This window comes from Condylura cristata, unplaced genomic scaffold (genome assembly GCF_000260355.1).
Source record: "Condylura cristata isolate star-nosed mole 26May11 unplaced genomic scaffold, ConCri1.0 scaffold00009, whole genome shotgun sequence".
In the NCBI taxonomy this organism is placed as follows: Eukaryota; Metazoa; Chordata; class Mammalia; order Eulipotyphla; family Talpidae; genus Condylura; species Condylura cristata.
The window spans coordinates 11,719,817-11,733,196 of record NW_004567110.1 but is presented as its reverse complement, the minus strand read 5'-3'; the positions used below and the strand labels follow the sequence as shown (position 1 = coordinate 11,733,196).

General features: G+C 36.9%; 1 protein-coding gene across 1 annotated transcript in view; it reads right to left on the bottom strand.

Annotated features, from left to right (window-relative positions):
- Window positions 1-13,380, bottom strand: part of ATAD2 (ATPase family, AAA domain containing 2) — a 55,651-nt gene that overhangs the window by 7,190 nt on the left and 35,081 nt on the right. The window contains exons 14-22 of the mRNA XM_004679606.2: window positions 12,788-12,947; window positions 11,708-11,798; window positions 10,743-11,057; window positions 10,300-10,432; window positions 7,622-7,808; window positions 6,042-6,227; window positions 2,314-2,449; window positions 983-1,179; window positions 295-454 (exon numbers count right to left, since the gene is read on the bottom strand). Of these exons, the coding sequence (XP_004679663.1) occupies window positions 295-454; window positions 983-1,179; window positions 2,314-2,449; window positions 6,042-6,227; window positions 7,622-7,808; window positions 10,300-10,432; window positions 10,743-11,057; window positions 11,708-11,798; window positions 12,788-12,947 (1,565 nt within the window). The remainder of the gene's footprint in view (window positions 1-294; window positions 455-982; window positions 1,180-2,313; window positions 2,450-6,041; window positions 6,228-7,621; window positions 7,809-10,299; window positions 10,433-10,742; window positions 11,058-11,707; window positions 11,799-12,787; window positions 12,948-13,380) is intronic.

The following is a 13,380-nucleotide window of genomic DNA, read 5'->3' as shown; positions in this document are numbered from 1 at the left end:
GCAGCTAAAGTTGGCATGCAGTTTTGTGTCTCAGGGGATTTATAAGGTGACTGTTTTTTATAAATGCAAGGGTTTTAAAGTAGGAGAAACCTGTACTCAAAATTTCTTTCACTTCCTATCAGTATGACCTTAAGTTTTAAAACCTATATTTCATTTTCCTGTAAGATTATTGTGAATAAATGGTACTACGCCTACAAAAATGTTTACAATACAGCACCTGGGGTAAAATCAACTCTCATCAAGTGTTAGGGGTCCCCATTTCACACCCCTGGAAACAAACCCGCTTATGCTTACCTCCAGGATCTCTATCCGGATTGTATTCCAAGGCATTACTACAGATTAGATCAATATCACTCAAATAGTCTTTTACAGTCAGGTATTTGTGGAGATCAATTTTACTGATTACAGATGAGAGGTCCATTGGTTGCTTTATTACAGTGACATAATCAGGAACCTAAAATGCAAACAAAAGACCAAGTCAGTAAATTTAACTTTGAACATAAACATTTAACTACAATTCCTGTGCCAGGTAATACAGGGTTCAGAGAATAAATACTTAAGAGATGATGATAAAATGAGCACAAAGCTTCTGACCATTTGAAGCTGACTGTTTTGAATTTATTCTATTTTTGGGCATCCATATCCCCCAATAACATCCGATAGCTCTTTCCTCATCCAAACGTCACCCACTCCTCTCTTCAAAGTCAATTTCAAAACCTCACTCTCCAATTATGCTAGCCAAGTCTATCACAAAATGACACATAGCATTAAGACATTCTCAAATTGCCCTCAGAATCTTTGGGCTGGACAGGAAATGTTTTCTCTCCAGGGAAAAGGCTCCTGAAGTCTCTACTGCTTAGGACACTACTTAGTTTGCATACAGAGAAAACAAATGCAGAGTAAAGGGAACTACATACACTTCAAATATTCTGACTTTTTGAAGAATTATAGCTTGAACACATTTCATAAAAATATTAAATACCTCATCAAGATCAACAGGTTTAGTAAATACTCTGAATCGCTTATCAATAGCAAGTCTATGTGTAACATTTCTTAAGAAAATTCTCAGTTCTCTAAAGGTATCTTCTTCTTGTTCTTCTAGTCGTTTCACTTCTTCTGCTGTCATTGGTCTTGGCTCAGGTGGTGGTGCTACTGGGAGTACCTCTAAGGCCTGCAAAACTTCACATGAATGGAAGATTTTAGTTACAACTCTCATAACATCAAGGGCGAGAAATGATTCAGCCCATAGAGTCAGTTATCAGGCTTTTAGCCTCCTTACATCTGCCAGGAATTGAAAGATTTTGCAATTATAAAGTGTTACTATAATTTCTAGTCCTACGTCTCCCTTTTGGAATAATTGGTAACTTGTAATTTGGAGTGCAAATTCCTAATTATCTCTGTTCTGTTTTAAGAACTTTGAAATGCATTATTTCTAGTACAAGCATATTCACAAGCATATTCCAACTATTAAATCTTTTTTAGTTAATATTTAAACTAATGGACATGCATTGAATTTAACAAAAGTTTGATTATGTTTAAACAGATATGCAGGACCTCCCTCGTGTTGTAGAGCTTAAAGTCTCAGTGCTATCAAGCTATCACCAGCCACCATGGCATGAGTTTGATTCCCAGCCAGGAAGCTCACCTACATGGCACAGCAGACCTCTCCCATCTCACCTATGGTTCTCCTTAGCAGTACATTTTAGTAGATCAGTCTGTTCTGCTTGTACTCATGATAAATTTTAAAATAGGAATATGAGTGACACCCTAATAAGTTGTTAATCTACTAAATGAATAAAAGACATATCAAAACATCAGTGTAATATGTTACTAGCATGAAGAAGTACAATGGATTATAAAAGTAGAAAACGAATTTAGAAAAATGGATTGGGGCTTACTTTGTATTTGGCCCAAGATTCACATAGACAAGGGCCTATAGTGTGAAATACCTGTATACTTAAATCACTTTAGTCAATTCTAATGGGATGTGCAGATTTTTTTTTTTTAAGATTCACCAGAGACAAAGTGAGGAACAGAACAAGAGCATTAAAGGGAACAGTGGGTGAGAAAGGAGAGGCCTGCTGCACTGTATATGGGTTAGTTCCCTAACGGGGAGCAAACCCAAGCTGTAGTGGTGATAGTGTTGAGACTTAGCCAGTAGGCCACCAGGGAGACCCTGAGATTTTTAACCAATAAAGGTAACTTCATGAAAGGTTTTGGGTTTGTGTTAACTGATAGGTGGTAATGTCATTAATGGATATTTTATTCCTATCTTCTCAAAATTATTATATACTAACCAATATATAAACTAACCTGCTTTCTTTTTTGATATAGGAGGCTTAGCAGCTTGCTTTATAATTAAATCTTCAAAGAATTTTGTTCGTTCTTCTTTACCAGGTAACTGGACATTAAAAATTTCTCCATAATCATGAATAAATAATTCTTGTACCTTAAAAAAGAAAATTTATGCATCACATATATGTATAAATATATATATGCGCCTCTGAAATTGCTGACTATCCACAGATACTTTTCTCTCCATCAATATCCCAGTGACTACGGAAGAAGCTAAGCTGTACTAGAAATATACCTGTTATTTGTCTTCAAGATAAACGGGCTCCCCACTTCTGATATCAGTTGCCATAGAGAAACCACTTCTTTTCCACACTATCTTGAAGGCCACCCCTCAGAGCTCTAACCAAGGACATATAACTTTACTGCCTGGGATATTCAGAAGAAAGCCAATTACCCCAAAGTTGTGTAAGAGCCCTTTTAATTCCTTCTTAATGATCTAGAGCTAGAAAATACTCCTACCTTTCAAAGGATTTTTTCATGCTTTGAACTGTGATTACCCTCTCAATGTAACCCTCAGTGCTTTGTCATTCATGGATTCATGAAAGCTCTAATTCATTGTTGACATTATTTCTCCTTTTTCTATACTGATCTGAATTACTAAAGCCCACCAGGGCTCACATCTATGGACACTTTCCATTTTCTCACTAATTTGAGGTGGGCAAACTTTATGTAACTACCATCAGCATACAGTTATTTCTGATATATTTAACTTGTATGATGTTACATACAGACATTATCACTGAATCACTGAAACCTATATAAGGTTTAAAGTAGACTAGTAAGCCTCAGTGTAGACTATTCTATTTGCATCCATGTAGCCTATTCATTTTTTAAAATAAATAATTCCTGGTTCTATGCCATTCTACCCTTCTATGCAGAGTGCTACTTGGTCACTTTATAGTTTAAAATTATATGCTTAGAAAATATCCTAAGAAAAGAGAGAAGCTGTACTTTAAGATCTCTTAAGTACAAAATTCCCATATTCTTCTTTTTTTAAGATTTATTTATATATGCATACAAGAACTGGGTCAGAAGTGGAGGGGTGGAGGAGGTGCTGTGTGTGTGAGAGGATTCACCAGAGACAGAGTGGTGAGCAGAACAGGCAGATCACTGAAATACACTGCTGAGGGGAGCAGCAGGTAAGACAGAAGAAAGAGGACTGCTGCACCATGTGGGTCAGCTCCCTGGCCAGTTGGGATTAAACTAGTGCTGCAGTGGCTGCAGATAGCTTGACAGGGCTGTCTTTAACCTCTGCACCACCAGAAAGGCCCTCAATTCCCACATTCTTACAAGTTACAGTTTTTAAACCTATGTCCACATAAAGAAAATTCAAGTAGTTTGTCTTAACTGCTCTAAATTACCACTGAAAGTATAATTTATACTTTGAATTATATTTTTGAAGTGAATCTTTTCACTTCAAAATTCATGTAATTAACAAAGTTTTCACTGACAGTAAGAATAAGCCAGGGATATAAAGTAGCTACGAAACAGCAATTCTTTACTTTGTGTTAACTAGAATACTTAATTCATCCTAGGGACAGTATTTCAAAAATATGCAGAAAGACATCGAGTATGGTGACATTGAAGAAACCAAAAAAAAAAAAAAAAGTATGTTGTGTGGCAGAGCCTGCTATTATTATAATCCATGTTTTCTTCTTTTTTGGCATATTGCTGTATCCTATTTCCTTTCTACCCTTACATTTAAAGTATGGTTATGTGACCAAGTTTTGGCCAATGTAACATGAGACAAAATGATACACATCACTGTCAGATTAGGACAATGAATGGGATACTCCTTTCAGTAAGATATAATGGAAGCAATTGTCCATACATGCAAAGAGCTGTTACTACAAAAACAGATTAAACAGGTTCTACACAACACCTAGGAAACAAATGGAAATGAAGAAATGGAAGCTTCTCAAAATAAGATGGATAGTTTAGCAGGAGTCAGAGCTAACAAAAATGAATGAAGAATGTGTTTCAAAAAAGGTGGGGGTAGAGACTATACACAGCCCAGAGTGGGATGATTAAACTAGAAACCTCTAAGGATCTGTAATTCATAATTTCCCTGCTTATACAAGTCCCAGTTGAGGAATTCACAATCAACTATTAAAACAAAGTCTTCAGTGACACAATCCAGTCCTTCAGTAACTCCTTGACCTCATTTCCTTCTCTGCTGCCCTTCACTGTTCTATTCACCCTGGCTTTCTGGTGCTGTTTCCCAACACACCCAAATGCACTTTTGCTTCAGTCTGTATACTCGCTTTTCCTCTGCCAGGAATCTGTTGCTCAGATACTCAATTGGGTCACTATCTTACCTTTTTACAAATGTCAATTTCTTCATGCAGCCTCACCTCGCCTATTTAAACACTGACCTGACGACACTCGTTTGGCACTGCCTTGCAATATTCTTCTCCATGTCATTAGGTTAGTGTTATAAAATTTACTTAGTTTTCTTGTCTTCCCCTTAGCTAAAACATTAAGTGATAGGATACAAATTTTATCTGTATTGTCACTGCTCTATAATCAGTGCCGATAACCAAGCCTGTCATGGAATAAGCATTCAAATAGCTTTTTAATAATATATTTGAATTTAGCTTTCTACTGTTCCACAACTGCAAACCTATTTTGTGACACGGATGAAAAACATTAAAATTCAGTTAAGGAAAACACTCAATCCTACAGTATGCTTATTATGTTTTCTGGGGTTAGAGTCAGGGAGAGGAAAACCTCTGAATTTATGGACTTCACATTCTGTTAGGGAGACAGTGCAACAAATTAATATCTGATAACAGGTAGGAATATAACTGAATAAGAGTAAGGGGAAAAAGTTATGTATGCAGGAGGCATTGCAATAACTGAGAAACTGATCTGGGCAGAGATCTCAGAAGACAAAGAAAGGCTCATGCCACATGAATATTTAGAAGAGTATTCTAGGGAGAATAACGAAAACTTGTTCTCTGATGGTCATTTTCAAAATTGGCAAATCTGAAGAACAGTAATTCTTTTTCTGTTCGAAAAATTTAAATGGGCACACACTTTATTTAACTTTGAAAAACAGACATTGCCCTGGTGGTGCTACAGGCTAAAGCATTACACCATGGCACTACCCACAGCCACTACAGCACGAGTTCAATGCCCAGCCAAGGAGCTGACTCTCATGGTGCAGCAGATCTTTCCTGACCTGCCCACTGCTCCCCTCAGCAGTGCTCCCCTCAGTACATCTGCCAGTTCTGCTCCCCATTCTGTCTCTGGTGAATCCTCTCACCACCCCCCCCCCATACCTCTGGTTGTACCCAGTTCTTGTATGCATAAATAAATCTTTACAAAAGAAAACAGACATTAGAAAACACCCACCTAGTAATGCAAATACAAATCATATCCCTAGAATGCTTGTTGATGTGGTTTAATAGAAACAAAAACAAAAAAATGAACCACAACCAAAATATCTAGGGACAAATATACACTAAAAAAACAAACAAACAAACAAAAACACAATAAATCATACCAATGCAAAAAAAAAATTCATGCTGCTCTTGAGATTTATATACTAGAAAACATATACCACTTTGTTAGATAAAAAGTGTTGTACTACTCTGCACATACACACACCATCCTGCCCAACAAACACTTCTATTATTTTATATGAATAACTTTTTATATATAATTTTTCTCTCACAAATTACCTCTTCTGGCAGAATAGAATGGGGTTTGTCCGAAGTTGCAAGTAGTAAAACTGGAGCAAATGAAGGAATATTCTGTAACAATGTGGTAAAAGTGGCTTTCAGTGTGGGTCCAACTATTTCCCACCACAAGTGAATATGAGGAACATATACTATACTTGGTGCTGTTCTCTTGGCTTCACGAATCATCTAATAGAGAGGAAAAAAAAAAATTAATTTCAGTTATTGAGTCAGCACATTAATGATGCCAATTTAATTTATATAGCAATTATGTTTAACTTCAGATATCATATAAAATGCTTGTTTTTTTTCCCAATTTCTCTAATCTTTCTTTAAAATTGCCTGACCTTTTTTTTTTAGTGTTTGCTTTCTTTTCTCAGGTAGAGCCCATAGACCTCCTACCATCCATTCACCCCGCGCTTATCACCACAGTCCCTTGTGCTCCTCGCCCCTTCTCGGTCCCTGTCCTTGCTCCTTTCCTTCCTCCTTCCCTTCAGAATGTCTCTGACTTATAGCTGCCTGCTTATTTTGTTTTGTTGTGGTTTTTTTAAAAATTGTTATTATTTTTCCCCCGATCCTTTATTTGGTCTCCCTATGTTCCTCCTATAAGTTAAACCAGCTGATATTTCTATTTTGCCTTCTGACTTATTTCACTGAGGATTATCCCTTGTAGTTCCATTCATGTTGCTGCTAATGGCAAAAAAAAATTCTTTAAAATGCTTCCCCCAGTTCCACAATCTTGTGCTTGTATAAGTCACATTTTTAGAACATAATTGCTTCAAGCAATTAGAAGACAGATCAAGAAACTTAACTCTGTTATAGCAACCACAGTTATAACAATTTTACATTAAAAATAAGTTAAATATAAATTCAGAAAAAACAGAAATAGGATACCTGAGTACTTACTATATATTGCAGTCACTTAAAAAAAAAAAAATTACTCATTTATACATACAGAGCTGGGGTACAGGCCATAGGTGCAGGGGGGTGAGAGGTTTCACCAGAGAGAGTGAGGGCAGAACAGGCAGACCTGCCCTCACTGCTGAGGGGAGCGGCAGGCAGGTCAGAACAGGCAGACCTGCCCTCACTGCTGAGGGGAGCGGCAGGCAGGTCAGAAGAGGCCTGCTATATGCCATGTGGGTCACCTCCCTGGCTAGCATTCGAACTTGTGCTGCAGTGGCTGCAATAGCATAATAGTGCTGTACTTTAACCTGCTGTGCCACCAGGGAGGGTCCCACAGTCACTGTTTAAGTACTTTATGAATTTAATTCTCACAACTGCAATAAAGGATAAATGCTATTATCTTGATTTTGCAAATGGGGAAAGTGAGGCAAAGAGATCTAAATAACTTTCTTCCTAGGGTCACACAGATACAAAATATTGGAAACAGGATTTATACCTACCCCTTTTATTGACAACACAATTATTTGTGTTGCAAATTCTATTTGTTGCACAGTTCTATTTCATAAATATGAAGTCAGAAGAAAGATAAAGCAACCCATAGTAGAGAGAGAATGAGGCAATTCTGTATTTTGTCTCCAGAAGGCTGTTTTGTCTTATAGCTTGTCTGAATAATGAATTACCTGAGCACATGTTTCTTCTGGAGATGTAGCACTGACTCCAAAAAGAACAGGAATGTCTAATGTATACACTGCAAATTTTTCCAAAGCATGAATGACTGCGGGTGCCAAATGAGAACTTTGCCCAAATCCTGGTTCTCCTACAATCAGGATTCTTGGTCGAAAAGACATAGGTTGATAACAAGCATTTCTGAAAGAAACAAATAAGTTGTGTTTTACAGAAAGCGGATAAGTAAATTTTCATCCAAATTATAATTATGGACATTGACTATATGACCAGAGTTACAACAGCATCGTTCACATGGTTTTTGGAAACGTCCAGTACCCCCTACCCCTGCTTTAATTTAATCTGTATCATTTTTAATGAGATAACATTAGTTTACAACAATGCTGTACATGATGCAGAGGCATAGGGATTACACCTTGCCAGATGCATGCCGCCAGAGCACACCACCAGAGCATCCCTAGTCCTCCACCATAGTACACTGCACCTCTGCCCCATTTTGGTGCCCCCCCCCCCCTTGTAGCTCAACTCTACAGTCAGATTTTTTGGTTATTGGTTTAATTTTGTTTCAGCTTTTGGTTTCCTATATTCCACATATAAGTGAAATCATCCTCTCTTCTTTCTCCTTCTGATTTATTTCACATTATCCTCTCCAATTTTGACCACGGCATCATGAATGCCAAGAGTTCTACATTTTAAACAGCTGAGTAGTATCCCATTGTGCATCCATATTATACTTTTCTAATCCACTCCTCCATCATTTGGCATTTAGGCTGTTTCCATAACTTAGCAACTATAAATATGGCTGCAATGAAAACAGGGATGCACATATCCCTTCAACTTAGTGTTTTTGCATTCTGTGGGTAGATACCTAGGAGTGGAATTGCTACATCATAAAGCAGGACTATCTTTATTATTTGGAGAAACCTCCATGCTCTTTTCCCTAGGGCTTGGACCAGTCTGTATTCCCACCAAGTGTATGAGGGTGCATTTTGCTCCACATTCTACACTTGCTCTACACTTCTGTCTGGTCTTTTTGATGTATGCCATTCTCACAAGGGTGAGACATTACCTCACTGTAATTTTGATCTGTATTTTTCTGATGATAAATAATGAACATGTTTTCATGTGCCTGTTGGCCATCTGTATGCCTTCTTTGTATAGGTGTCTCTTTTGCTTTTCTACCCATTTTTGGACAGGATTCTTTTTGTTGAGTTGGATGTGCTCTTTGTAGATAATGGATAATAGCCCCTTTTTGGACGTATGGTATGAAAAGATTTTCTCCCAGGTGCTTATCTTTTCATTTTACTGATAGTTTCTTTCATCACAGAGAAACTTTTTAGTTTAATGTAGTCCCATATGACATTAATTATTTTTGTTTCTCTTACCTTAGGAGACAAATTCTCAAAGGTATCACTAAAACCAGTGTTGTGGAATGTTTTCTTCAATGTATTTTTGATGGAGCCTTACAAATCATATTTAAACCCATTTTGAGTTAAGTTTCACATATGGTATGAAGCAATGATCTAGGTTCTTTTGCAAGTTGCTATCCAGTTTTTCCAACACCATTTGTTGAAGATACTCTCTTTTCTCCAATGTCTATCCTTGGCACCAAGGATAATGTCTCCATAGATGTGGGCTTATTTCTGGGCCCTCTTCTATTGGTTTGTGTTGTCTACTTTTATTCCAGTACCACACCGTTTTGATTACTTCACTGTACAGTGTAGTTTGAGGGATAGAAATATAATATCGACATTCTTCCTCTTACTTTCAGGAATATTTTGGCTGTTTGGGGTTTTTTTTTTGGTGATTTCCCTATGAATTTCAGTAATGCTTGTTCTATTTCTTTGAAGAATATCATTGGAGCCTTGATAGGAATGGTGATGAATTCATATATTGCTTAGGTAAGGTGGTCATTTTAACAGTTTATTCTTCCGAACCATAGGCTGGGAATTTTTCGCAGCTACTTCTCTGTGCCTGCTTTTATTTCTTTTAGCAATGTCCTGTTTTGACAGTACAGGTCCTTCACCTCCTTTGTTAGGTTTACTTCCAAGTATTTAATTCTTTTTATTGCATTGTGAGTGACTGTTTTGAATTTCTCTTCTAGCTTACTGATTGCATACAGAAACGTACCTCATTTTTGTGTAGTAAACGGATTTTGTACTGTCACTTTATTGTTACTTTTTCAATTAGCATTTTAGTGCTGTCTTTAGGGTTTTCTGTTTATATTATCATGTCATCTGCAAACAGTGGTACTTCTTTCCCAACATGGAGTCCTCTTTTCTTTCTCCTGCCTTGATGCTTTAGCTAGGACTTCAAATGGTATGTTGAATAGTAATGGTAAGCATGGACATTCTACCCTTATACCAGGACCCTAGAGGAAAATATCTGTCTTTCACCATAAAGTATGATTTTGGCTCTGGGCTTTTATTATGTTGAAACCTCCATAAATTTTTAGGAATATTTTATAGAGTGTAATTTTTTACTATAATACAATCATAATTTTAATGACCAAAATAATTGATATTTTAGGAAAAAACATCAGATGTAGAAAGAAAAAAGGAACAGATTAGTTGGCACTTTTATCTATTCAGCCGCCATCTCCTTTACTTTCAGGAATTTTAACATACATACGTATATATGAATATACAGATATTCATACGCGAGGGAAACGTACCTATTTAAATGGAGAAAATTAAAATTTTCTTTTGCCTTATTAAAGGATTTTTGAGACAGCCCATTTTCATACACTGATGGAACATCATCATCACTGTATGCCAAATCACTTTCTAGCAGAGGACAAGAAATATCTATGAAACAAACGAAAAAGTAGCACATTAGTTTACTTTTCTGGATTGCAAAGCAAATCTTTATGATTCAGTCAGCAATTAACAAATTTCAATAAAAAAATTAAAAATAAAAACATTTGTATAGATATAAGTAATAAGCAAATATAAAAATGCAACCCAAACTTGGGTTAAGAGCATTCTGTTAAATGCCAAGGCAAAGCACAGCCAAATTTCTTTCAAGACACTTTAATAAAGAGACATTTCTCGAATTATAAAACCTTTAGCTTTCACTGATTATGAAGACTAATAAATCATCAGTTAAGTTTCATACCTGATTCTAATGCTTTCCTTGTACTGATTTCTGCATGTGGAAATACTTTCTGCAGGGCTTCTAAGATCTTGTGAACAGTACTTTGCAGCAGGGGTTTCACAATGGTGGACAGTGCCTGCCCAGGGGGTGTCACAGCTCTTTGGGAGGCTGGTGTCATCTTTTGCATAGCTACCTCAAAATCCTTAGCAGAAATACTAATTGAAGAGAGATCCAACTGTAGTTTCTCACTAGTGGTATAGATCTGTGGGTAACGTCGACGTAGAGCACACAGAGCAGCTTCAGAACATATTGATTTAATATCTGCACCACAGTAGCCTATCCAAGGTAATGAGAAAAGATTCTTTTAAGGTACCATATCACCTGATTAGCATGACCATAACGAAAAGAAAATTTTAAATGAGTCTAGCAATATAGTAGTAAAATATCAGGAGTAATAAAGAAAACTTTTCATTTGCCCAGTGAACTTAAAATGATGGTATCAACAAACCAACCATCATTTATGAAACATGCAAGCACAGGTAACACAGAGGTCATGAGCAAGTTTTAGAATTGGACAGTCTAGGTTCAAATTGCAATGTGTCATTTACAGAATGTGTGTTCTTCAGAGAACTATATATGCTCTCTTAGCCATTTATTCATCCATAAAATAGGGATAAGAGTATCTATGTATGTTAGTGTTGTGAGAATTACTTGAAATACAGAGCATGCTTAACAGGAAGATGAAAAGAATATAAACAGTAAAAGGTAGCTAATATTGTCTATTTTGCCCTCAAATTCCCTGATGACCAATTTGTCAAGTACTTTCATTTATATGCAGGACTTTGTGTAAAAAAACATGTCACAAATAAGAGATGAGAAACAAATACAATCTCACATTTCGTTAAATATAACCTTGCAAGCCTATAACTTGTTCCACCTTTGAAATTTATGTAATATTTCTTTTAATTGTTTAAAACAATGTTTACCAACACAGTTTTCTGCTAGTTCTTCTAGAAAGATGTCCAATGGTTTAGGATTCCAATCCCTGGTATGAATCTTTAGAATTTCTTTTCGGGCCTACAAATAAAAACAATCCAATTTTTAGCATCTGTAGTAACAGTCTATTCAGATTAGAACAATTTCAGGGGCCTCCCTGGTGGTGCAAGGGGCTAAGCATAGCAATATAAAGCTATCTGCAGCCACTGCAGCACGAGTTCGATGCTGTGCTCGTGGGCAGGGAGCTGACCTAGTAGGTGAAGCAGAACTCTCCTGTCTCATCTGTTGCTCCCCTCAATAGTGTATTTCAGTACCTCTGCCTGTTCTGCTCCCCATTCTGTCTCTGGTGAGTCCTCTCACACCCCACAAATAACCCTGGTCTATACCACATTTCTAGTATGCATAAACAAACACACACACACACACACAAATAAATAAATGAAAAAAAGATAATTTCAATTTACAATACTGTTAATTATCTAAAATTTTAAAGAAAACCTAACACACAAAGTAACACTAAATAGCAAAAATGAGAAAAGATAAGTCTATGACCAATTAAGCTATTTAAACTAAAGATTTACATTACAGTGCTCAAGTTCTAGTCAGCATAAATGTGAATTAGAGAAATTAAGTAACTTGAACTTTTATTCATCCTGGCACATATTAAGAACTATTTTAGAGAACTAACAATCCTATCCATATTTTCTTGCTTGGTTATCAAATGAGTAAGTGGCTTCAAGGGAACTGCAATCCTTTCTAGGTAAGTGATGTGCTATGTGTACAAAGCGAAGAACTCAGTGACTCCTGGTCACAATAAACTAGAGTAATCTGGGAAAAAGTAATATGTGCCCATACATGTGCCCATGGAAACCATGGCATTGGTTTGTGCCAAATTCTGAAGCAAACTTCCTGTTATGAAGCAAACTTCCTGTAAAGGCTGCAGTAAAGAAAATCCATGTGATACTGTATCCCACAAGGATTTAAATTTATTGAAAAGCTAGTGAATAGGAGTGGATCTATCTATCCTCTTGTTTAAAAAGCACCATCAAAATTTGATGTTAAATCCTTACATCTTTATCAGGTAAACTGAAAAGGAATTCTCTGTCAAAGCGACCAGGCCTTCGAAGAGCAGGATCAATAGAATCCAGTCTGTTGGTAGCACCAATGACCACAATTTCCCCTCTGCTGTCCAGTCCATCCATTAGAGCTAGCAGTGTGGAAACAATAGAACTAAATTTAAAAATAAGAGAACAGATTAATTTATGGACCTTAACTGTATCATTTCTTCTTTTAGTAAGATTTCATACATCAAATATTTGAATAAATTTTCTCAGAACATCTCATAACCACCAATGAATGAAAAATACCTAGAAAATAAGATACTAAATGGCACATGGAGATTAAAAACAGTGAAAAACAAATGGTCTTTAAAAAGCCACAAATAGGGCCCTCCCTGGTGGCGCAGCGGAGTAAAGCACAACACTGAGAATCTAAAGCCACTTCCGCATGAGTTCGATTCCCGCCTGCCCCGGAGGTGACCACATGGCGCGGCAGACCTCTCCTGACCCGCCCGCTGCTCCCCTCAGGAGTGTACTTCGTCAATCTGCCTGTTCTGTTCCCCACTCTGTCTCTGGTGAAGCCTCTCACCGCCCCTGAACCTCTG